Raw genomic sequence first — 27,309 nt, forward strand, 5'->3', positions numbered from 1 at the left:
GAGTAACTAGCCACAGACGGGAATTCTTGGAGCAAAGGGGAGGAGAGACAGAGGGAAGGGTTTGATGATAATGTTGGGGGACTCGAAAAGAAAAACTGAGACGAACCTCCTCTATATCCACCAGCCACTTTCCTGGGTTAGTGTCAAAATCACAAGACGAATATCATTCCCCTGCTCTATGCAGAATGAGTGCTGGTTGGGGCATGCATACATCTTTGAGCTATCAGTTAAATACACCCAAGCCCTACCTTCTCCTAGATGAAAAGACCTCACAGGACATCTTCCATGCAGTAGGTGTCAAAGGAAGAATAGTGCATCTTGCCCAGTGATGATCACGATTATAACTACTCCAGAAACAGAGCTAAGTTTCCAAACACATTCCAGTCACACATGTTCTCTTGCCAGCCATGTTAAAGTGGCTTCTGAGTTTGCCATCTCTTAGAAATGGTCTAATGACCTGAACTTTTGGGATTCCTTCAAAAGGAGGTAGGTACTGTTCTGAATTGTGCTGACCTTCAGGTCACAGAGGGTGAATTTATATGCTTGAAAGTTTAGGGTAGAGAACAATAGCCCTTCAATACTAACAGACTCAGAAGAAAATAAGCTATAGGGTGACAGAAAGATCAAGATAAGCACAGGCTGATGTCTGGAGGATGAAGGGGATGTTTTAGATATTACCAAAAATTTAAGTGCCCATGTTATGCCAGGGGAAGACTGTATTGATATTTTCCTCCAGCTCCAAAGTATTAGACCAGCATGCCCCTTTTAAGGAGAGCAGACTCTGCCATAGAAGAGAATGGTTTGGGTTTTGTTGTGTCTAATGAAAAACAGAAAAGGGTGATTGGCATTAAACTCCACCCAAGATGATAAGGACCTTCCCTTGACAGCAGCCCCAGTGGCCGCAGCTGCCTGGGTGCCATTTTCATCCACCTCCACAAAAGTTTTGTGGATAATTTTTGACAAGTACAAATTGGGACTTGGAGAGATTCCAGTAAGATCAGCCCTCGTTTCATCAAAGATAGCCGTAAGGCCCATGTCTTGTAAAATGGAATTGAGATCATAGCTGTCTTCCAGGGTGAACTGGGGGAAGGACAGGACCACCGATTCTTCTGACATGTTTTCTGAGCTACTCCAGGCCGCTATTTTTTCATAGGTAATTTGTCTTTCAATCTGCAAGAGGAAAGAAATAATATTTAAGATCAGATTATGAGAGTACAAAGAATCCCCCAATCACTTCAAAGTGCCTGAGTCCATTTCAGTGGTCAGTGACAACTTTCGATGCCTTTCTCTAAGCCAGAGAATAGTCTGATTTCATTTGAAACTTCAAGCAAATATGTTTCTTCTTTAAAAAAAGATATGGGACAACTCAGGTTCCAGCATGCTTTGGTGTTTGACAGACAGGTGTTCAAAGCCCAGCAAAGCTCAGTCTGTTAATTGGGTGCTGTGGCCAAGTCATAATTTTCTGAAGTTAAATTTCCTCTTCCATAAAATAGATATAATACAATTAAGTTCTTGCAAACATTAACAAAATCATGTATATAAAGTACTTAACACAGTGATAGCACGTGGCAATTCCGAATAATGGTTGTTATTGATGTTGTAACTACTATACCTGCTATATTGGTATTTCTCTCTCACTTTCTGTCTCTTTCTATCTTTATCTCTTTATCCCCTTGGACAATATGCAGCTGAGCTTCTCCAGCCTTTATTAATTCCTACCTCACAAGCAATCTATTCTGCTGTCACTTTCTATACTTCTGTCAAGGTACATGTTCCCAAAAACAGGATTCAGCTACCGGGTCTTTAACCGAGCTATAGAAAAATGGTATGAGTAAGAGGCCAGAAGTCAGGACACTCAGAGACAAGTAAAAGCTTGAAAACTTCTCAAGTTACGTAGAACCCAGCCTCCTTGGCTTGCTAAAACAGTTGCAGAGAGCTATGAGATTAAAGAAGAGACTCCAATCCCAATATTTCTGGCATTTGTTGTTTAATTCTTAACAAATGAGGAATAAATACCTAATCTAATTCAGATTCTTATATATTATTTGATGTCTCTGACAGCTGAGGTACAGTACTTCCTTGGGATAGGGTAGAACACTGTTGTTCTCTAAAGATCTATTGTTGAATAATTTATAGAGATGTAGAAATGAAGAATTACCTCTTCCAGACCCTTCAAGTTATCTTCCGAGTGAGACGGCAGCAGGACGAACATGCTGAGCTTCCCCTTGGTATACCTCATTTCCAGGATCTGTGCCTTCAGCTCCTCTATGAAGCCAATTCTGTAGAGGCCTTTTTGCATCATCATCTTCACACTCTTCTTTTCATTCTGCAGTAGTCAAGGTAGGAAGTCACAGGAGGGCTATGGGAAGCTCCCAAATTCATACGGCCCCAGCCTCACTGAGGACAGGGGTTTCTGAAGATGAGAAGGGTCTCCAGTAGTCCTGAGCCACCCCGGGGATCCAGCCTACAAGAATCTGCCCATTCATCCGTGGGCCTTACTTTGCCAACGCTTTGTCTTTCCGTGTCTTTTTCGTTGCTGTTGTGGAGTGGGTGGGCGGGGGTGTTTGCTTGTTTTTGAGGCAGGGTCTTGCTCTGTACCTAGGCTGGAAAGCAGGGGTGCCACTGCAGCTCACTGCAGCCTCGCTTTCCTGGGCTCAGGTAATCCTCCCACCTCAGCTTCCTGACTAGCTGGGACTACAAGCGCAGACCACCACACCTGGCTAATTTTTTTATTTTTTGTAGAGACAGGCTCTCCCTATGTTGCCCAGGCTGGTCTCAAACTCCTGGTCTCCAGTGATCCTTCCTCCTCAGCCTCCCAAAATGCTGGGATTACATGTGTGAGCCACCATACCTGGCCCTTTTCATGTTTTTAATCAGTTCTTCAGCTCCCAAGATGATGATTGGTAGACTTACTATCAAAACATCTCCACTGCTAAGTCAGCAGAAACACGGCCTGCCAACCGTCCCCCTGCAGAGCCTGCCCCAGCCCAGCCTGCTGGTCTCACACCACCCCATGCCGTCTGGCCTGGATGACACTGCCACACAGCGCCAAGGGGAGTCATGGTTAAGGGAGAATCATCTCCATATTAAATAACAACACTTGCTCCTTCAGAGGGAAGGCACAAACCCCAGGCACCTTAAATCTCACAATAACGTCAAGGTAGGGGGTGAGGGGTCATCAACCTGCAGATGGGGATATTCAGTGCTTGAGAGAAAAATGCATCTCCAATGATAAGCTAGCTGGCTGACAAGTGGGTGGCTGGGACCCGACCCTTGCCATTTCCTCCTCTTCTAAATCTACTAGCTTAGAACACAGGTTTCTGGTCAAATGCTCACAGGTTGAATTCTAATGCATGAATCTGGCTAACTAACTTAGCCTTTCCATTTTATGTCTCAAATCCTAAGTGAAAATCATAATAACACCCATCTCATAATGCTCTTTGGGGGAACAGATGAAATAACAAATGGAAAAATATTCAGTACTGGAAGCACTTGGCACAAAAAATGCTCGATGAAATTCAGGTACGGGTTCTTATCAATGAAAAATGTTCTTATTGTAAATGTAAGCTGTAACTTTTTGCGTATGCATATTGCAAATCATTCCTAGTGGAAATTATGAGTTGGATAGCTAGAAAACCATGAGCCCTGAAACAGTACCGCATTTAGACAGAAGGGTGCATCCACTGTGTTTTCACAGTCAAAATATTTTTCCCATTTGGCCTTGAAGTAAACAGCATTCACCAGTACCAGCACAGTCTCAGCATTAATAGTGTCCTTGCTGAAGACTTCCTTGATTTTACCTAAAAGAAGATCCCAGAGAATATCCTGAGAATGAATTGTATCAAAAGTATTCATTTAGATAATTTTTTTTTTAAGACGGAGTTTCACTCTTGTCTCCCAGGCTGGCGTGCAATGGTGTGATCCTGGCTCACTGCAACCTCCACCTTCTGGGTTCCAATGATTCTCCTGCCTCAGCCTCACAAGTAGCTGGGATTACAGGCACTCACCAGCACACCTGGCTATTTTTTTTTTAATTTTTAGTAGAGATGGTGTTTCACCATGTTGGCCAGGCTGGTCTTGAACTTCTGACCTCAGGAGATTCGCCCCCTTTGGCCTCCCAAAGTGCTGGGATTACAGGCATGAGCCACCACACCCAGCCAGTAGCATTTTTCAATGCAGCTTATGACTCCCAAGACTAGGGAGCATCTCATTCAAGAACTAACCTAAGAAGATTAATTCATAGTCCTGGATGGACATAAGAGAGGGGGTGATGGGGCAGGGGAGAGACCCTCTCACTCCACCCTGTAGGAGTCCAATCACAGCACTGTAACAGAAGGAATCTTTTTTGATTCCTTGTATTGCTTGTGTTTGGAACTTGTCATTAGACATCTTATACTATGGTTTATCTTTGAAATTACATATTCAGTCATCTGACAATATGATAAGCTCCCTCGAGAACACAGAACCACAACATAAACTTCCTGTCTCAAGCACTCAACATAGCATAGGATATATGCTTACATATAAACAAAAATACACATAAATGTGCTAGGCCATGATATGAAACCTATTTTATAGATGCTTTCACATTCCCTTTCTCATTCCATCCCACATTAATCTTGAGAAGGAGGAATCGTTATACCCTCTTCACAGAAGAATACATTGCATCCAGGAAGAGTTGACGTCACACAGCCAAGAAGCAGTAAGACTGGTGGGAGCGGGTCCTCAGGCCTTCCACCTTTGGGGTCAGCTCTAGGGCTCCTTCCACAGCCCTAAGGCCAACTTGAAAAGCCCCAAGCTAGCAGGCAATAGCCCATCTTCAGGGTATACCCTTTTCTGACTCAAACTACCAAATCGCCGGTTACTTCAATGCCTGCAGATGTCTTAAGAAGAAAAGATCTTCCATTTCAAGAAGAGCTCTACTTAAATCCCATAATAATAGATTAGGTTGACATCATCTATGTTTAAAAATACTCTGGAGGAGTTAACTCACTAAGGGGAAAGTACATATCCAGGCCATAATATGAACTTTTTTAATGAATTGCTTTCCTTTTGACAGCTAAGTAGAGCCGTGAAGGGATGGTCATTTTTGTGGCATGTGAAAGAAGAAAGAAGAAATCATTTTGGAATTTAGAAACTTCTTCCAAGGAAAGGCCACACAGGGGTATCCCATCCCGAAGTCAGTGTGAGAAAAACAGACAGGGAGAGAAAGTCACCAAATGGAAGAGAGGAATAGAAAGTGTCCCATTGGTACCAAAGAGAGCCTAAAATAAGCCAGCTATCATTTCCCGGTCTCCAGTCACTCAGAACTTGTGCAAACGCCTGGGGTCACGGTCTCACTCTGAAGGCAGGAGCTGCAGTGCACTACCCGCGCTCTCTCATGCACTCCAAACTTTTCGCTGCCCATGAACATCTTTGCCATCTCCACAATGGTGATCAAAAAATGCCTAGTCTGTGTCCAGCAGCCTGACCCGATCCTTCAGGTCGCTAACTTTACACCTGGAGGAAAGAGTTTATTCTGTTTTTCAGATTCACACAGGCACTGGCAGAAGGGAGCATTCTCTGAGCCACACCTAGAAGATTAGCACCAGTGAGGCTGGTCTCCTCCCTTCTTTCCCACCCAATGCCAGTAAGACCAGAGACCAAAACAGCAACATTAAATAACAGCAATATCTAAGCAGTTTAACTGTTGGATGCTTTTCAGACCGTGTTTTTTTGTTCTGTTTTTTTAAAATTTCAACTGTTATTTTAGATACAGGGAGTCCATGTGCAGGTTTGTTATGTGGGTATATTGCACACAGGGAGTAGGCATAGTGCCCAATAGGTAGTTCTTCAGCCCATTCCTCTCTTTCCCTCCCTGCCCCCGGTAGTATCTGCAGGGTCGATTGTTCCTTCCCATATTTATGCTCATGTGTCCTCAATGTTTAGCTCCCACATATAAGTGAGAACATGCAATATTTGCTTTTCTGTTCCTGTGTTAATTCACAGGATTAAGGCCTCTGTTTCCATCCATGTTACCTCAAAGGACATGATTTCATTCCTTTTTATGGTTGTGTAGTATTCCATGGTTTGTATGTACCACATTTTCTTTACCCAATCCACCATTGATGGGCACTTAAGTTAATTCCATGTCTTTGCTATTGTGAATAGCGTAGTGACTAACATATGAGTGCATATGTATTTTTGGTAGAATGTTCTATTTTTTTTGGATATATACCAAGTAATGGGATTGCTGGGTCAAATGACAGCTTAGTTTTCACTTCTTTGAGAAATTTCCAAACCACTTTCCACAATGACTAATTTACATTCCCACTAATAGTGTATAAGTGTTCCCCTTTTCTCTGCAGCCTTGCCAGAATCTGTTGCTTTTTAACTTTTTAATAATAGTCATTCTGACTGGTGTGAGATGGTATCTCATTCTGCAAACCGTGCTTTGAGCACAGTCCACATATGTGAACCTCTGGCCCGCAACAGACCAGCAATCTGCAAAGTTAGGCAGACCAATTTTCTTTTAAACAGAAACCAGCACCAGCTCCCATGCTTTTGGGCTTTCTTACCTTGGGATTGACTTTCAACCCAGAAGTTAATCTCTTGTCTGGATTTTTCAGCGTTTTTTCGGAAATCAACACTTTCAATCGTCGTGTGGTAAAACTGAATCACACTATCTAAGTATTCCTGTTCAATTGGAATAAAAGGGAAACAGTGCAATAAAATCAGGCAATGATGCTTGTAGTTAGGAGTGAGGCTCTCCTGAGAAGCCTCCCAAGAAGGATGAGCCTGGTCATTTCACATCACAGGGACAGGCCTAACAGTGTCTATCCATCCCCAGTCTTAAACTAGCCAGAGACATTTCGGTTTTCATAGTGACAAATGAGGATATCAAACATTATTCGTGAACAGTCTATAGTTACAGTGGGACAAGGCTTTCCTACTGGATATCCTTTAATTTGAACAACCCATCTGTGAAGCCATCACAAGGTAAATATCAGGTAAGTTGAGAGACTTGGCTGGAAAATGCTTCTGTTTATAAGAATTCGCCCCCTGCTTAATGGTTGCAGAGTTTCTGTTTGGAGTGATTAAAAAAAAAAGATTTCAGAAGTATATAGGGTGATGGTTATGCAACATTGTGAATGTAATTAATGCCACTGAAATGTACACATAAACATGGTTAAAATGGTAAATTTTATATGTATTTTACCATAATTTTAAAAAGTCAGTAACATAGTATAGCAAACTCATTGGTTTATATACTTTTAATACGTAAATTGTTTAATATGTGAATTTATATCTCATAAAAAAGCTAGTCTTTAAAAACCCAGTATAAACAGTCTTATTTTTACTGCAAGGAAACACACTTATTTTGGCCAAAGGAAGCCGCCTGACCCCTGGCTAGTCCCACACTAACCAGCCATGTACGTCTTTGCCATTGGTCATATCCCCCACAGTTATTGTTTAGCACATGGCTCCTTCTAGTGATTCAAGAGGAAACTGAAGCCCAGATGGAGACACAACTTGCTCTAGGTACAAAGCTGTTTAGCCACAGAGACACGTCCTGTGCTTTTCAGCTCCAAATGCCAAAATGCAGTCTTCTCCTGCTACCCGACTCTCAAAAGAGCACAGTGAACACAATTGCATTGTGGGGGTAGCCTGATCCTGGCACAAAAGGAGATTCTAGAGAAACGTCTTGGGGGCAACCCAACAGATAAAGGAGAGAGAAGTGCAGCAACCAGGCACCTTGGCTGGGAAGACAGTCAAGAGAGGATGCTATTACCAAGCCCACACATGCTCCAAAGGCTCCATTACTCACACAACCCTCTTCCACCCCCTCTATTCCACCCACAACGGGCCTCATAAATTGCTCATGTTGAACACTGGGAAGAAGAGAACAAAAGTGTGGGACTGAAAGAGGGAGGTCCTGGACACCTCACCAGTCCACAGCACATCATCCTGTCAAAGAGGTTTGTGTTCTAGATGGCAGGTGAGTAACCCAGCGACTCCCTGATTTTTAAATAGTATGCTACAGGGTAGCTTTAGTCACCATTTATGTGCAACTCACCTGACAGATTGGGAATTCCTGCTCTCCATAAAGCCTGTTGGCAATACTCAGGGTGTAATCAGGCTTGATCCTATCTAATTTGGAGAGAAGCTGCCCAAAGTAGCAGCTGAGCCGTCCGCTCTCATTGTTTAAGGACTCATCCTAAGGAAAGAAGAAACAAAATGTGACCTTCACTGCATCTATCGGAAGAGCTAAACACCACTAACGGATGGGTGTTTTGTACAGAAGCAAGATAGAGCTCCTCAGTGAGATGTCAGTTGTCTGTGCTACCATGCAGGGGTAGTGAGCTGGGAAGAACACAGGAATGGAGGGCAAGAAGTGGTCCCAGTGGAAGATTATGGCTCCCGCATCTATCTCAAGATCATCCAGGAAAAAAATGTCTGGGGAACTCAGCAACACTCACTATATTTCAGACTGACATACCCTGATTTTTTCTTTCTTTCTTTCTTTTTTTTTTTTTTTTTTTTTTTTTGAGATGGAGTCTTGCTCTATCGCCCAGGCTGGAGTACAGTGGCACAATCTCAGCTCACTGCAACCTCTGCCTCCCGGGTTCAAGCGATTCTCCTGCCTCAGTCTGCCGAGTAGCTGGGACCACAGGCATGTGCCACCACGCCCAGCTAATTTTTATATTTTTAGTAGGGACGGAGTTTCACCATGTTGGCCAGGATGGTCTCAATCTCTTAACCTCATGATCTGCCTGCCTCGGACTCCCAAAGTGCTGGAATTACAAGCATGAGCCACTGTGCCTGTCCTCTGATTTTATTTATATTTAAAAAGATAAAAGAGGCCAGGCACAGTGGCTCACGCCTGTAATCTTAGCTACACTGGAGGCTGAAGCAGGAGAATTGCTTAAACCCAGGAAGCAGAGGTTGCAGTGAGCCAAGATTACGCCATTGCACTCCAGCCTGGTTGACAGAGTGAGACTTCGTCTCAGGGGAAAAAAAAAAAAAAATCATCTCTCCACCCTCCTCTTAAATTTTCTAAGGTAGGGGGACATATACCCTGGAGAATATCTTTCCTCCTACTGGGATGAGGCAGCCAATAAAATTTTTGTCTGTCAGTACAGATTTCAGCACAAAATGGAACAAGCAGAGGTGGCGGGAGACAGTAAGAATTCCACAGATGACCCTACCCCCCTTTCATCTTCGACCATGCTCTGTGTTGGGGCCCTGTGGCCTGTAGAAGCAGATGAGTGACAGGGTAATGATCTAGATTTCTTTATCATAAGCAGAAGATACCAAATCCTACTCTTTAGGAACATAGCATAGCCAAGGACATCTGGGATGCATACTCAGAAAGGAATCACAGATCACGTGGGGTTATTGCTGTTGATCGTATCCGGAACCTAATGTTAAGGGGATAAGCAACTATCACCAAATATCCTACAGCCACAATAAGCAGTTTGTAAATAAGAAGGGCAAGAGTTTACAGTGGCAGCTCACCTGCTGGTCCAGAGGTGCTGTCGCTTTTTTCTGCCCCTCCAGAGAGCTGTCAGCCAGCACTTTTTGTTTATTGCTTTTCAGACAGGGGTCAGGTTCTTTGCTTTCATTTTGGGAAAACTCACTGAAGTGTAATACCTGTGTGATAATGGGATGGGGTCTTTCAGACAATACGAACAGTGGGAAGCCTGAATAACTTCAGAAACATTTTGATAATGAGACAGTAACAATGATTACATAGTCAAGCAAAACAATCAACAACAGTTTAAAGGAAACTGGGTGCTTCTGTCCTTGGGTTGGGAGGTAGAGTGGAGATGAAGAACCAGCTGCTACCCTGGGAGAGTATTTATGAATAAATACAACCAAACTAAAAGAATATACAGGTGAAGGGGAGGAAGGCAGCAAATCACACTGCCACGTGTGTACCTATGCAACAATCTTGCATGTTCTTTACATGTACCCCAAAACCTAAAATGCAATTAAAAAAATAATAAATTTTTTTAAAAAAGTACATATGACTTCTTAGACAAATTCAAATGAAAAGAAAATAAAATCACTTTTCCCTTTGGAAAAAAAAAAAGAATATAGAGGTATCCACAAGCTAAATGCAGCTATGGAGCATTTCGTCGATAACCAATCTGAATTGACTGTAAGTGCAAAAGACACACCAGATCTTGAAGATAGTATGAAAAACAAAAAATGAAAGCGCTCACTAAAATTGTTATATTGATTATATGTGGATATGATATTTTGCATATACTAGGTTAAGTAAAATTTATTATTAAAATTAGTCTCACCTGTTTCTTTTTACTTTTGTAATGCAGCTATTAAAAATTTTTAAATGACTACATGGTTCTCATTACATTTGTGTCAGATAGTGCTGATGTAGAGTTTCACATGAATCAAGGGAGTGAGGACAGCAAAAGACAAGCTATTCAGAGCCTGGTAGAAAGGTAGGAGGCAAGTGTCACAACTCCCACTGCTCAGACCCAGTTGGTCGGCAGGTGCCCTCAAGTGCCTGAGAAAGAACATCTGAATTCTGCCCTGCAAGATGCAAACCATACTCTAAAGCTAAGTTTTGATAATGGAATAGGAAACTAACATACTGCACATGTACTCCAGAACCTAAAGTATAATAAAAAATAAATAAATAAAATTTGAGGGAGAAAAAGAAAATAATACACCAAATCTAAGTAGACGAATAAAGAAGAATGACCCTAGAAACACATTCTGCCTTAATCCATAAATTCTACTGCTCCATATTCAGGGAAAACAGCCTGATTTTTACATAATCCCTATGCCATGTGCTACATCCAAGGAAGCATAGGCCAATCTCGGGAACTTGTAGTTTATTTGGGGACTTGTCCTATAAGCTTCATTTATTTTTTCTAGAAATGTTTATTGGATGCTACTGTAAGCCAGGTGCTGTTCTAGGACAAAGATACCCGCCCTGTAGGGCATACTCAGAAAGCAATCACAGATCACATGAGGTTATTGCTGTTGATGGTATCCAGAACCTAAAGTTTGGGGATAAGCAATTATCACCAAATATCCTTGGTGGAGGAGGCATGCAAAAATCAAGACACATAGCAATTAATTACTGTATGCTGTATGTTAGATAGTGAGACGCTACATGAAAAAAAGTATCAAGGATTCCTTATGGGTTAGAGGTCAGGATGCAGCATTAGATTGGGAGGTCAAAGTAGACCCCATAGAGGAGATAAACACTGATCAAAGTCTTGAAGAAGAAATTGAGCTAAGGTCAGCTACCAGGGGAAAAAGCCATCAGGCAAAGGGACCCAGAGCAAAGGCCCCAAGATAGGATGGGCATGGCTTACCCAAGGAAGCCATGAGGCCGGTGTGACAGCACAGTGAGGAGGGATAAGAGTGAGAGATGGAGTCATAGGGCTTATCTGGGATTCTGCTCCCAAGATCCTTGTGGGCCATTGTAAGGACTTGAACTTCTATCATGAGTGAAATGAGAAATCCAGGTTTTTGAACAGATGGAAAACAGAATCTGACTCAGGTTTTAAAAAAGTCTCTTGGGCTGTTGTGCTAAGAACAGACTGCCAGTGAGAGCAGAAAGGCCATCAGGAGGTTGTTGCACTAGCCAGGTGAGAAAAGATGGTGGTGGTTCAGACCTCAGGGAGATGGGGAGAAGTGCCTGGATTATGGATATATTTCAAAAGAAAAGCCAACAGAATTTTCTGACAAAGGTGGTGTAAAGTGAAAGAAAGAGTCCAGGAGGACACCAAGCCCTCTAGCTACCAGATACATATATGGTGCTTAACAAATATTTATTTAATGAAATGAGTGAGAGAGAAGACATATACACAAACTAAAAATTGCTAGCAATAATGGTATTAGTAATCATAGAGTAAAAGACTGACAGGCACACATACAGAGATAGAGACAGAGATAAATGAGAAAAGCTGCCAGACGTGAGGTTGGGAAGCACCCTAAAGAAGGTAGAACTTCAGCTGAGTCTTTAAGAATGGTAGGATCGAAGAGGAAGTAAGGTGGGGGAAATACAAATAAAGACTCAGAGACGGGGATGGGTTCTGACCAAGCCCAGGGTGCAGCAAGCCCCTTGGCTTGCCTGAGTGGGATTAGTGTCTGACTCTTGAGTGTGGACCCAGAGTTTAGGACCCTGTGTAGCACCCTAGTGGATACGTACCTCATCAATCTGATGTGCACTGTCATTTCTAGCCCCCAGGCGGACCATACCAAGGGCAGCTGAGAGGCTCAGGGGAGAGAAAAATACGTTTTTATGACGATCATCTTTGCTTATCTCTTGGAAAAGATCAAAGCAAAATTTGGTGTTTGCTGCAACAAGAGAGTCCATTGTAAAACTTACAACAATCTAAAACCAAAAAAAAAGAAGAAAGAAAATGGTAATTGAAAGAAAATAAGTGAACAAATAATTCTTGTTTTACATACCTGAAATACAGTCATGTAATTATTCAGTGTGCTATTAAGAACTGAAAATCTAAAGTCTTTATCATCCCTGTATATAAATATTGGTGTTGATATTAATATTGATAGACAGAGAGCTATTTTCATTTAGTAGTGTGAATTTGTTTTCTGGGGCTGCCGTAAGAAATTACCACAGACTGAGTGGTTTAAACGGCAGGAGTTTATTTTCCCACAATGCTGGGGGACAGAGTTCCAAAATCAAGATGTTGACAGATTTGGTTCATTTCGAGACTCTCAGGGAAAATCAGTTTCATGCCCCTCTCTCAGCTTCTGGTGGTTGCCAGCAAACTTTGATGTTCCTTGACTTGTAGACAAATCACTCAAGTCTCTGCCTCGATCTTCACATTCTTGTCTTCATCTTCCGTGTGTTATCCAAGTTTCCCTCTTCTTTTAAAGACAGCAGTCATTGACTTAGGGCCCATCCTAAGCCAGTACAACCCCGCCTAATTTGATTAATCTCCAAAGACCCTATTTCCAAACAAGGTCATATTCACAGGTAGAGTGATTAGGACTTAAATCATGTTTTTAGGAAGCACAATCCTACCCACTTTGTGGTGGGACTGCCTGTATTCAGGTAAAATGGAGCCAAAGGCTAACACTCTTTATGCTCAAGTTAGCAGCCAAGCAAACATTATCCCATCTCATTCTTCTCCACAGATTGTGACTGGTTCTGCTTACATCTTTTGCCTGTACTCTCCCTTTGTTGCTCTGTGACTGAGGTTATGCCCAGCAAATTCCCATGGGTCATGTCCCTTGTTAACATTCTCACCCCCATTTGACTCATCCCACATGCAAACTACAGAACTTGACGCACTTTGGTCAGTCATTCATATTGTTCAAGAGATAGTAAATTTGAATGATGCTGGTGGTTTTGATGTCACCAAGTGTACTAGTCCATTTTCATACTACGTAAAGAAATACCAGAGACTGGGCAATTTATAAAGAAAAGAGTTTTAATTGACTCACAGTTTCACGTGGCTAGGGAGATCTCAGGAAACTTACAATTGTGGCAGAAGGAGATGAAGCAGGAAGTACTTTCTTCACCAGACAATAGGAGAGAGAGGAAGAAAAGGAGGAACTGCCAAACACAAAACTATCAGATCTCATGAGAACTCACTCACTATCATGAGAACAGCATGGGGTCACTGCCCCCATGACTCAATCACCTCCCACTAGGTCCCTCCCTCAACACATGGGGATTATGGGATTACAATGTGAGAGGAGAATTGAGTGGGGACACAGATCAAACTGTATCACCAGGTTCGGTGTCCTCTTTGACAGCATGGAACCACAGATAATATAGAACCAAGTGAGACGGTGCCTTCCCCAAGAACAGGCATCTTGCCTTCCCCACCCAATCTACTCCAGAGTATCAAGAGAATATGCAGATCTCACCACTGATCTGTTCCTCTCAAAGTAAATGCCTTTTCTTTTGTCTCTTTGCCTATGGATATTGTGTATTTCCAAGATAGAAATGTAAGTCCTCTTATTTGTGTTTTTATCATCAGATATGGCACACCATAAGCATAAAGAAATATTGCTGCAGTGAATGGAGTGGTGTACTTTGTTTTAATACTTTCCCAGTTAATATAGGCTTTTTTAGCCTATAAAACCTAATTCAAAAAGATAACATTATGTAACTTTTTAAAAAATGTGTCTAATGTGTGCTAAGTATCTTCCATATGTTACCTTTAATCCTACAACTCTGCAAGGTAAATATGATCATTCCCTCTTTTTCAGAAAAGAAAACTGCAGAATCAAATAGCACATATATTTGGCCCAAAACTAAGTACTCTTTCTACTGTATCTATTATTTCTAAGTTGCCCCTCAACTGATGATAGGTGATCAAACACATGCCTACTCTATGTGGGTACGTCCCTTCCTTATTCAGTTTATAGTCCATTTTATTCTTACATTTTCTTTCTGCCAAGTTTGTACCTGACTCACAATTCTCATCTTGCATCTGTGAACCGGGTTTGAGACATACTTTCTATTTTCAAACTAATTTGAGGGTAATCATAGAACATCAGAGTTTTTTCAGGAGCATTCTGCCCTAATTGGTTGGTGTTTTTTGAGTAATGGATGTCCTGGATGTGTCTGGAAATTCAATAATGCCTCACATCTCAGAAAGCTACCCTTACATATGTTGGTAAACATCTTCATGTCCAACATATTTTCTCTACACATGGCTCACATTACCCATCTAGTAACAAGTCTACCAAGAAAGAAAAGAAAAACAATAAATTAAAGGTGGTCTGAGTTGGGGGGATTTCACAGGTTTTTGATTAATGATAAACTTTTGTATGAAATGTAGTCTAGTATTTTTTTAAATCTTGGTTGTATAACTTAGGTTGATGTTTGATCAAAATCTTTAGCATCAAAGGAGGAGAAGGTAAAGGGCATTCTGGCCATTTGGTCATCACTATTAAAAGAAGACTAGAGCCTGACTATATTGAAGAAAAAGAAGGGGTTGGATAGAATGACTGAATTATCCCAACCTGGCTCTTCAAATGTTCCAGCTAACCCCTTGGCTTCTCCTGCCTTCTGGCATCAGAGTAGAAGGTGTTTCTTTCTGGCATGAGCACTCCCAGAACTAAATGATCGGAGTCTTGCCTGCTTTAGAAAGGACATGACTACTCATGCAGGTCAACTCCCTACTTTGCAAGATAAAAATACTGAGGCCAGATGAGATGAAGTGACTTGCAACAATCATGCAGCTTATGCAGCTGGCCAGAAGCAAAGCAGGGCTAAGATCTCATACCCAGGGCTGCTTCCTCCTAGATCACACAGTTTTTCATATTCCATTCTAATTCTGGCACTACACTTACTCTGTGGGCTGCAGAACACTCCAACACTCTCTCTGCCCATTTCTTCATCAAGCTTCTATAAGCTTTGTGAACTACTTTCCCCGAGTACTGTGATGCTCTCCCCCCAGCAATAATTCCCTTTTCTGAGTGTTACCTGGTTCTAAGCTTTCATTACAGTTGTGTGCAGCTTTAATGTTGCCTCATCTTCCAAGGGAGTTGAGAGAACAACAGTAACAGAAAACAGCCAAAAACAAACAAACAAACAAACAGCTGGACAGTTGCTATTAAAGTTGTATGACTACATGTAAGCACTTTTAATAGGAAGATCTTTCCTGGCTTTACACACAAGTCTAAAACATAGCAAATAATGAACATTTAATGACTTGATTAAAATGTTATCTGCTAATCACCTTCTGAGGGGTTGTTTGGTTTTTTTGCAGGGTGGGAATCCATTTTTTAATTAGAAATTGCCTAAATCTGACGCCAACCTAATTATGAAGTTCTCCCACTGGGTTAGTCACTATATATAAAAGGATGGGCTGAACAAGACACAGTCTCTGCCTTTGAGAATCTATGACCTAACAGAGAAGATAATGGATTCGCAGCTTCAGGAGTAGAGTTTAAGAAGCATAGAAGAGGAAGATATTAATTTACAAAAATGAAATAGGAAAGGGAAAGGTATTTTGTAGGAAGCACTCATTAAGATGTAATTATTCTAATAACGCAGATTCAAATAGGCAACTTAAAAATACAGCATTTTAAAAATACTGTTAAGCTTTTTAACATTGTTTTTATTTATTAAAAATAAGCTTAGACTATTGGTAAAAGTCATGTTATGTTATGTTATGTTGTTGCAATTAAAAAGAAAAAGAAATTTAAGGTTAGTTGTCTTGTCCTTATCAAAAATCCCTTTGAAACCAGCCTAATTGTTCCATAGAAGTGAGTTTATGGTCTTTATGAATAAACATAGAAATTGATCTCCTGGCCGGGCACCGTGGCTCACTCCTGTAATCCCAGCACTTTGGGAGGCCAAGGAGAGCAGATCATGAGGTCACAAGGTCAAGAGACCAAGACCATCATGGCCAACACGGTGAAACCCTGTCTGTACTAAAAATATAAAAATTAGCTGGGTGTGGTGGTGTACACCTGTAGTCCCAGCTATTTGGCAGGCTGAGGCAGGAGAATTGCTTGAACCCAAGAGGCAAAGGTTGCAGTGAGCTAAGATCATGCCACTGCACTCCAGCCTTGTAACAGAGCAAGACTACGTCTCAAGAAAAAAAAGAAAAAGAAAAAGAAATTGATCCTCTTGGTCTTAAAACTTACATTTGTCTTATCTCAATTCCTTTCTCAGGAAACCCATCTGCAGACCTCTCAGAGAGTATCAAGCAACTGAAATTCACATTATAGCGTGCAAAGATATGGCAGAACCCTCACTCATCTTGATTGCTTTCTTTCCCCTCCCTAATTCTTTTTTTCCCATATATAGCTACATTCCTTCCCCACTATATAAACCCCCAATTTTAGTAAGTTGAGGGAGACTGATCTGAGATTTATCTCCCATCTCTTTGGCTGACATCATCTGATTAAAGCCTTCTTCCCTGGCAACGCCTGTTGTCTCAGTGATTGCCTCTCCATGCAGTGAGCAACAGGACATAGACCAAACCCCTGGCATTTTAGTAACACCTTTTACATGGATACTAAGTTGAAAACAGTAATGACTAAACCACAAATTCCAAATCCATTGTATTCAAAACAGGATCAACTTAGCAAGAAATAGAAAAGGTGGAGATCTAAACATTGTAATACTAAAACTTACAATTGTAAGAGAGATTTCTCAAAGGTATGTAGCAAAATCACCTTGAGAAATTTTTTTAATATTTACTAATATTTTCATAGTAACACTTTCATAATAGCCAAAACTCAGGAACAACACAAATGTTCATCATCAGCAGAATAAACAAATAGCATGGATCTTACATCACATCATAACATAATGTTGACTAAAAGAAATCATACATGCAGCCTGACCAACATGGTGAAACCCTGTTTCTACTAAAAATACAAAATTATCTGGGCATGGTGGTGCATGCCTGTAATCCCAGCTACCCAGGAGGCTGAGGCAGGAGAATCACTTGACTCTGAGAGGTAGAGGTTGCAATGAGCCAAAATCACACCATTGCACTCCAGCCTGGGCAAGGAGAGTGAAATTCCATCTCGAAAATAAAAAAGAAAGAAAAAGAAATCATACATGAAAACTTTCATGCTGTATAATTCCATTTACATAAAGTTCCAAAACTGATGAAACTAATCTGTGGTTTTAGAATTCAAGAGAGTGGCTACCCTTGAGAATGGGTGAGGAGAACTGTGGTTAGCCACAGGTAGAGACAGCAGCAGACTAGTGAACTGACTCTCAAAACACAAAAATCAACAAAAATCCATGATTCACAATGTTTGCTGATTCTGTGCTGTAAATACCCCACTAAGATCAAACTGCCAACAAAATGCCATTGTACCCAGATTTAGGAAAACATGCACAGCATTAGGCAGAATTAGCTTGTATGAGCTGGTATGAGCTGGCTCCAGGACACCATGTAAACTAGGCAGTAAGGAGACTTCTAGGAAGTTGGTACTGGTTCCCTTCTTGATTGGAGTGTTGTTTACATATTAAACTTACACTTATTTCTCACTCACTTACATATTAATATGTGTGTAGAGGTATATATGTATATAGTTTAATTTTAAAATGTAGATGTATTACTAAACATGGCAGTTAATTTTAAGTCATTGCAAGTTTGTGTTTAACGCAACAGCTAAGAGTACTATATATGGAAAAATCGAAGAGAAATTTTTCACAGTAAAATTTTGGCTCCAGATGCATTTAGGGAATGCTCCCCAAGCAGTCACAGGCCATACTTGGTGTTTACTCTGGAAAATATCCACCATACAAACAAGTTACTGTTTGATTGAATCTAAAGGCAATTGCTGACACAGGCTGCCTCTTAGTAAGCTACAACTTGAAAAACTTGTATGCAATTTGCTTCAGTCATCATTATTTTCCAACAGACTTGAAATAACCTCTTAAAATAGTAAGGTCCCCCAAAAATTCATTCAGTTTAAGTAATTAGTGCTAACTCTACCCACAATGACATTATAGTACTAAGAGCTACTGTTTAATTTGAGCTTGTGATATGCCTGGCATTTCACAAATATTGTCTCTATTTTTAAAAAAATCCTGTAAGTTAGAAATAATCTTCATTGTACAGCCAACTACTATGTGACACAGGTGGTATGTAAATAGTTCATTCAGTCGGATCTCAAGCCACCCTCTTTCCTCCTATACTAGGTCACCCTCCAGAGAAGGTAACACTAGGGCTCACAAAGGCCATGCCCTGAGTGAGCACCATGTGGTTCTTTGGGATGCAGATGCCACCAGCAGGTCCGTGTCTTGACTGAGTCTCTCACCAAGACCAAAGGTTGTAGAAAGGACCTCCTAGCACTGAGAGTCCATCTCAGGACAGCCCTGAACTCCCTCTCTGGAAGGTGCATCTCAAGCTCCAGTTTGCTCTCCAAAGATTCCTACAATCTCTATGGAGGTTGCTTCTCTAGACTGAAAATTTACTCAAAAAATCCTTCTCAATTTGAAATCTGTGCAAACATATCATAAATATAGATTGAGATTTCAAGATTGCAAACAACGTTAGCCTAATTGGGAGTGACTTACAGTATCTCCCATTTACTGTTCCTGGTGTCACCTCCTACTGACCCCTAGCTATACAGGAAAGAGATGATAAGCAGTTCTTAGAAGAAAAAGAAAAAAATTCACACTTATATCAATACAGACACTATCATATTTTGCCTATAACATTTTCCAAGTATTTATTTTCTATTATTGTTATTATAGAATTGTTTTTACTCTTATTTATTTAAAATTGTGAATATTTTCTGGTGCTCTCTTTTACCATTTCAAAACCTTGAAAGTAATGTATTTCCAACTTAATTTTTAAACTTCATCTACTTTAAATTTTTTACAAGAAAGAAAACCTTTCCTGTAAGATTTTAACTTACATTGTTAGCTTTGAAATAATTCTAAATATTAATTATCTGAAATGTGTAAAATTTTTAATTTTTTAAAAGGTTTTTTTTCCATTTTTCATGGCTTTTGAGGCTTCAACACATGATCTGTTTTGTTTGTTTTCTTTCTCTCTGGCTTTATTACTCACGTAAAACCTTCTTCCACTTTCCTCCAAACTCTCCCTCTAAAGAGTTAATTAGTCACCACTGTATACAATACCCACACAGCATTTGTTTCCCTTACCTCCTCTATCACATTGTAAGGTAATTATTTTTTTATACTGCTGTCTTTACTTCCAAAACATAATTGTCTTGAAGGTAGGTTCAATGTTTTTAATTTATCTTTGTATTCCATCAGTAGAGAACACAATGGCAGCACATGAGAATACTTCATAATATTTATGCATTGATTTGCTATCATCTACCCATTTTTCATTGTGGATAATCCTAATATTTGAAATGTTAGAAAATTATTTAGCATTTCACGTTAACTTTGTATATTCTACAGGCAGCTGTAATTAAAAGAGATTCTGCATAAGAGAATCAGCTTTTTGTTAATGTTTTACTATATAAGAAAAAGTTCATTTACTACATAAGAAAAAGTTCATTTATTACAATTTTCCCTTATAGTAAAAATGTAAAGGTTTAGACAAGATAGATGTTCTAACAACCCAAAATATTCTGAATAAAACTGTTTTTCCTATATATAGTAAGAAGAAAAATATTTATACTCCAAAAATATTTCATGTTTTATAATTTCTATAATTCCTACAAAGCTACTAACACCTTAATAATGAAATTCCAACTTTACACAAATAGATGCTATTCTACCGAAATACATATTCAAACCAGGTTATAGCAAACTAAATAATAACCAATATCTCAAAACAAAGAAATATTTGTGAAATATATCATCAAAAGTGTTTTCCAACTTATGGTGCAAAAAAAGAAACCTAAATTCACATTGTTTAAAATATAGATATTCTAAATATTATACCATTTTATATTTCAGAAACAATTCATTAAAATATAAATGTGTCAAGTATGAGAAAGTTTAAAATTATTCAAACATCTACATTTTTTTAAAATCAATCATACACATCAGGCATCTGATCAGGTGGTTGGGGCTGAGAGAGGTGACAGGTTTTGTTAATATCTCCCAGTGAGGACTGCCACATCTGCAGAAATTCCAAAACATCATAAAACTCTCTTTTTTTAAGTATTTGACTTAATTTTTTTAAAAGTATATCCTTCTATTTTAATCACATCTTTTTTGAGTTTCTATTCTTTAAAATGGTTTTCCAATGCAGTGTTCATTGCTAAAAATTATTATTAGGCAATTCAAGCATTTACCTTCTTTCCTTCAGAGTTGCTGCTAACAGCTGGTCAGGTAAGCTTCCATCCACACCCTGCCAGGAATGGAAATATATCAACTTTGCCCCTCCCTCTATGGCACTTTTCCAATGCCATTTTGGAATCCAGAGTAAAATCATCATTGATAGATTACAGGGAAGAGAAAAGAAAAAAAAAGTGGCATATACTTTTTAAAACAAATGCTATGCTTTCAGCTAAATTGAATATTTATCTTAATATGTTTATATTTTCTTTGCTCTTTCTAATTTATAGAGCCCTCAACACAATACTTGGCTCACATGTTTCAATTCAAATTTCTATACTAGAAGAACATGAAGCGGAAATGTATTTTACTTCATATACACATTGTCTTGGATGATCTCTTACATTTGAATTTTCATATTATTCTAAAATTTTTCTAAGATATTTTAGAAATAGGATAGGATTTGCAAAATGTGTTTTAAGCTAAATCAAAGTCTTTGTTTTCCTGCAGCAGGTGTGTCATAGGGATGAGAATTATTATTTGATTATTGACAAACATATTTTACAACTGAAAACACAAAACATTTTAAATTTAGCCAAAGCATGTTCTGATGTTACTTTTGGTTCTAGCACTCTGCAATCCTGTTATGTTACTGACCATAAACATGAGGGTCAGTGGGCAGGGCAAAAAGTTTGGCACAACTAAGAGAGAGCTAGGAAGAGTCAAACTCCAGAAACTAACATGACTTAAGGACAAAATGAAGACTCCTCTCTGACCTGGTTGTGCTATTGAGCCCTTTGTCTTCCTTTTCTAACTTGTTATCAGACACTATTATCTGAACTATGACCCTACAAATATATTAGGCACAGAGAAATTCAGAAGAAAACTTTTTAAAATAGAGAGATTGCCTTTATGGAAAATATAAGCTACTTATGTAGCTAGAGTGTAAATAAAACAAGTAAAAAACATTTTATAAGATATTGACCAGTGGAAATTAGTGACTAAGCATCCAGAGTTTTTCTTGATTCTCAATAGTAAGCATAGAAAAGAAATGTGCTGTTAGTTTTCTTTATTCCATGATCATTTGAAAATAATTATTTTTTTTTCCTAAATTCTTCCACAAAATTCTAAAAACCAGTCTAGTCATTGGTTATGATTTGCAAGAGGTTGGAAAATTTTAACATGTGAATTATTTAATATCTTATGTCATTGATCACTACTTCATGTTGCCCATCATAGCCTTTCCAAAAGGTTATCCATTCACTTTCAGAACAGGATGGGTTCTTGCCTGGCTCCCTGGATGTAGGTGTCACCTCTGTTACTGTTGGGGCTAATATTCAAATTTCACTGGGCTTCTGGGTACCTGAGAAGATTATAAACTTGTTTGAATATCTTTAATCTAGGGTTGCATCTGTTTATCCTTTCAAATAATTCAACAAACATCTAACCACAGATGACTGTGCCCTACAAGCCTAAAAAATTGGTGTGGTGAGATTGCTCAATAAGTGATGATGAAATCTGACACTAAATGTAGCTAAACATTAAGGTAGCTTGATAAATCACTAACAAAGGGATGAGAATTTCTTGAGCACTTACTAAATGCCAAGCTGCAGTTGGTACTTTACACACATAATAAATCATTGAATGACTGAAGAAAGTGAGCCTCTCTAGTAGCAGTGACTTCAAGTGCCAGAGAATTACACTAGGGTTTGAAAGAATTTTGGAGGTCGACTAGCCTGACAGTGCTATTCAAAGCAAGCCATTAAAAAAAAAACTTCTATGTCAACAGGCTGTAAAAATAATGCTTACTTCATCAAGCATAGAATTAAATGATTCCTCCTAGATATGTTACAACTCAGTAGGAGTTATGAGACAATCAATAAACCTTTCAGCAATTAGGCTTTTTCTGCCTGGAATTAAAAATTGAAGGATGCCAGAATGATTCAACAATCAGAGTTTTTGCCAGCTTATGATGCAAAATGATATGATTAATATTCCCCTATTGATAAAGGCAGTATTTTTGAAATATTATAAAGAAGCTTTTTGACATTTAATTTTACAACACAATATTGAAAAAAACATATTTATAGGAAAAATATCAGCATAGACACTTTCAACCTAATGAAAAATGCATCATTTATCTAAAGCAGACAGTTTTCCTGATGTTCACCTTTTATCCTCCAAATTTAAGAGTCTTATATAAGAGGAAAAAATCTATTAAAACAACAAGTAGCAACAATAATAAAGACTAAAACACAACAAACTCAAAACTTGTAATCACCGTTAATATATCAATTACCCCTCTCATAAAAGCCCTTAGTTCTTTCAGCTTCAAAACTGAAACATTCAGGATTGAAAATATGTCATCTGTTCACCCCAATATGACAGAGATACAGAGACCAAAGACAGGCAAAGCTATGAGACAGCAAAGAAGACACAGAAAAGGCAGTAAACTTACAATCAGAAGAACCAGACCCTGGGCTAAATCTTACTAGCCTGAGACCTCAGGCAACTACGTCATGAAAACTTCAAATTTCTCACCCATAAAAAAATAAAAATAATAATATGATTTTCCAAGCTCTTATGTGTTTACAACTATTTATGTTGTTAATATAATTACATAGAATTAGTACTGCACAAAACTTTTTTAAATTTCCTAACCAGATCTTTATAACATATCTATTTCTTCCAAAATTGTAAATCAGGGCTTCATCCTTCAACTCATGGCTTATAAACTGCAGCCTGCAGGCCAAATTCAGCCTTCTGCCTATTTTCGTAAATAAAGTTTTATTGGAACAAAGCATATCCATTCATTTATTACTGTCTATGGCTGCTTTTGCTCTACAATGACAGAGTTGAATAGTGGTAGTGGAGAATAAATTGCATGGCTTGCAAAGCTGCAAATATTTACAATCTGTCCCTTTACTGAAAAGTTTGCTGATCCCTCCTTTAAATGATGAGATACAATGGTTTTCAAAACCTATGAAGTTTTTATATCCTTAGATATATAACCTCTATTTACATAGAATAAATATTATAATATGTTAACAAGAAACACAGTTTCTTAAATCTAAAATGTACATTTTGGCCAGGTGCAGTGGCTCTCACCTGTAATCCCAGTACATTGGGAGGCCAAGGCCAGCGGATCACTTGAGGTCAGAAGTTTGAGACTAGTCTAGCCAACATGGCAAAACCTGGTCTCTACTAAAAATACAAAAATTAACCAGGTGTTGTGGATTACAGGAGGCTGTAATCCCTGCCTCGGGAGGCTGAGGCAGGAGAATCGCTTGAACCCAGGAGGCAGAGGGTGTAGTGAACGGAGATCATGTCACTGCACTACAGCCTGGGCAACAGAGCAAGACTCTGTCTCAATTAAATAAACAAATAAATAAATAAAATGTATGTTCTGATTAGATCTTCAACTCAAGCAAAACTCTAACATCCTTCAGTATTATACTAAAATAACAGTCCAGACATTCATCTGTTGAACAATTATTTATCAAGTGCCTACTATATTTATCAAGTGTCCACTACTGAGTATACATCAACTCAATGAATTTTAAATTAGAGTGACTATCTCTACATTATCATTCCTTTAGAACAAAGCATTCAACCATGAGGATCTCTCCTTTTGAGGGGATCAGTGAGAAAGCTACAGGTTAGGGTTAGAGGCTTTAGTCAAGGGGACTGCCATTGTCCCCACACTCATGATGCCTCATGCAGTAGGAGCTTACAGTCCAACTATATGACCTGCATTTAGATACAATAAACATTTTTTGAGGACCTAATATGTAACAGTCCTGATAAGTCAGAGAGACATTATTATCTCAATATGATGAATAAGAAAACAAGGACTCAGAGAAGACCTTTAGTTGTTCATAATTATAATGCTAGAAAGTAGCAGAACGATCTAAATAAAGAAAATGTGGTACATACACAAAATGGAATACTATGCAGCCATTAAAAAGAACAAGATCATGTCCTTTGCATCAACATGGATGGAGCTGGAGGCCATTATTTTAAGGGAGCTCACACAGGAACAGAAAAACAAATGCTACAAGTTCTCACTTATAAGTGGGAGCCAAACATTGAGTACGTATGGACAGAAAGAAGGAAGAACAGACACTGGGCCTACTTGAGGGTGAAGAATGGGAGAAGCATGAGAATCAAAAACTACCTACTGGGTACTGTGCTTATTACCTGGGTGACAAAATAATCTGTACACCAAACCCCATGCAATTCACCTATATAACAAAGCTGCACATGTACTCCCAAACCTAAAGTAAAAGTTTAAAAAAAAAAAAAAAGAAAGTAGCAGAAAAACTAGCACCTCTCTGACTCTCTGATCCCAAGAATGAAGACCTGCAACACACATAGCTTTACTACCAGGACAACTAGCCCCAAGAGGCATCTCTACCAACAATAACTTGTCCACCTCCCAGCACATACCTGGAAGCCAGTGAGGAGCATCCCCAGCTAAGGTCTATGCTCTGATGAAGTCAATTCAAAATCATTCGAGCAGAGGAGGAACCAGGCAAGTCCTACAACCTGTGAAAACTCAAAAGGAGAGGCATTGAGCAAGCAATTCTGTAACTTTAAATACTGGTTGTGAATCAGGACAATTAACACGTGAGGGGAAAACAAGACATTCATTTATGGCCATCAATTCAACGAATTTTAAGTTAAAGTGATCATCTCTACATTATCACTCCTTTAGAACAAAGCATTCCACCAGGAGGGCCTCTCTTTTCAAGGGGAACAGTATGAAAGGACCAGGTTAGGGGTTAGAGCCTTTAGTAAAGAGGAAGCATCATATCTCTGTCCCTTATTCTCCCTAAACAACTTACAGAGCCCTCCAGTCACTGTGTAACACCATGAATTCAGAATTTGTAACAGAATACACAAAATCCAAGCAGAATATTTTTCATAGCTTATCCCAATGCACACCACCAAATGAACCGAGTAGTGACAGAACTGTGAGGTTCTCAGTCAAGTATGAAGCTAGACTTTTCAGGTATTATCAACTTATTAGCTACTCTATCATGACTGCAACTCCACAGCTGTCTAGGGTAATTCCCTAAGCATCCTCACCAGTTAGCATTTTTTCTGCTGGCATCTTAGACTGTACCTAACAAGTGAACAAAACGTGTATCTCTCCTCTTCCCTTCTGTGTCTGCTCCTTCTTTTCATCTCTGCCTTCCTCATTTCCTCCATCCCCATTCGCCTCTGTCCTCCGCCCCATCGCATTTCCTTGTCTGTTTCTCGGTTTCTCTCCCTCTCCCTCTTCCTCTCCTTCTCTAAGTACAAATACTTCAGAAGAATTCATTTACCTGCAAAACTCACTGGATATTACCTATCAGCATAGAACAACATCAGCTCTTTTTCAAAACGTGGTTCATCTTTGGTTAAGAAAAATAACACATCCTTGGAGATTTTTTTCTTTAGACATTTTGAGGTCATTTTGCTCAATTTGCAATCTTAAAGCAAAGCCCTGCTCTTGGATTTCCACAGAAAGTCTCCTCCTCTGAAGGCTCCTATCACAAAGTGTAACTCCAGGACAGTACACTCAAGTTCTACAAAACCCCATCCTGCACCATGACAGAGTGAGGATCATAACTTGGGGAGCACACACTGTCTGCAATTATATTAAAAATGAAGACCCTACCCCAGCACCTGAGAAAATCTTATGGTGCTGTGGTAAGGTTGTAAACACCCAACCTATTAACCAGGTAATAAGAGAATCTGAGAGAACTTAGAGTGGCATGTAACTTGCAAACATGATATTGGGTTCCCATGAGCCAGATTTAACCCACAGAATAATCGTATAACTGAGAATATAATTGCCAAAGCAACAAAAATTTTGAATTAGGGAGATGGTAGAAAATTTGGTGTAGTCAAGTGCAAATGAATTTTAAATAATACATGTCATTTGAGAAAATGTTTTAATATTTAAAATACTGAAAACATAAAGAAAAGTAAAGATAATTTGTAAGCCCATCAAAATCCACAACTTTCTTTTTTCTATACACTCTTTAAACATAGTTGAGCTCATACCAATTTGTAATTTTGGGTCCTTTTAACATTTAATAATTAAACCTAAATATTTCTTCATATTTTAAAATTCGAATCAAAAGAATTATTTAGTGACTATGTTAATGACATCCATTCTCCTATTAATTAAACATTTCTAATTTATATACATATTTTTATTTAAAATATCTGGTTTTAACCTGTTTGTCTGAATCTCAGATGATTTCCTGAGATAGAATATTGAGGTGTTAAATTACTTGATAAAAAGTCATGGACATTTTAAGTTTGAATGCATCATGTTGAATTGTACTCCAGAGAAATCCCACCAGCAGTGGGATTTTAACAGTTTATCTGAATCTCAGATGATTTCCTTAGCATAGAATATCTAAGTGCTGAATTACTGGAGAAAATTCATGAGCATTTTTAAGCTGGAATGCATCATGTCGAATTATATTCCAGGGACATCCCACCAGCAGTGGGATTTTAACAGTTTATCTGAATCTCAGATGATTTCCTTAGCATAGAATATGTTAAGTAATAGAATTACTCCTACATTACTTGAATTACTGGAGAAAATGTATGAACGTTTTTAA

At 39.0% G+C, this 27,309-nt stretch overlaps 1 protein-coding gene across 2 annotated transcripts; it reads right to left on the bottom strand.

Moving 5' to 3' along the window:
• Positions 1-765: 765 nt before the first annotated feature.
• Positions 766-12,340, bottom strand: SERPINB12 (serpin family B member 12). Of its 2 annotated transcripts, none has more exons than XM_012446402.2 (7): positions 12,173-12,340; positions 9,559-9,633; positions 8,057-8,197; positions 6,558-6,675; positions 3,658-3,800; positions 2,159-2,326; positions 766-1,170 (listed from the first exon to the last, which is right to left on the bottom strand). In XM_012446402.2, exons 1-7 carry the CDS (start codon positions 12,338-12,340, stop codon positions 766-768), a joined length of 1,218 nt encoding a protein of 405 aa, XP_012301825.2. The 2 variants fall into 2 exon arrangements, with proteins under 2 accessions (XP_012301825.2, XP_012301824.2); XM_012446401.2 differs by having other exon boundaries at positions 9,499-9,633.
• Positions 12,341-27,309: the final 14,969 nt, after the last annotated feature.

Source organism: Aotus nancymaae, unplaced genomic scaffold (assembly GCF_030222135.1).
Source record: "Aotus nancymaae isolate 86718 unplaced genomic scaffold, 86718_ANA_hifiasm-v0.15.2.pri h1tg000020l, whole genome shotgun sequence".
Lineage (NCBI taxonomy): Eukaryota > Metazoa > Chordata > Mammalia > Primates > Aotidae > Aotus > Aotus nancymaae.

Coding starts and splice junctions, on each gene's coding strand:
- SERPINB12 (XM_012446401.2), bottom strand. CDS start 12,340: ATGGACTCTCTTGTTGCAGCAAACACCAAATTTTGCTTTGATCTTTTC. Junction 6,676..8,056: donor AGGAATTCCCAATCTGTCAG/GTGAGTTGCACA, acceptor CCAATTGAACAG/GAATACTTAGATAGTGTGAT. Junction 2,327..3,657: donor CACCCTTCTGTCTAAATGCG/GTACTGTTTCAG, acceptor TGACTACTGCAG/AATGAAAAGAAGAGTGTGAA.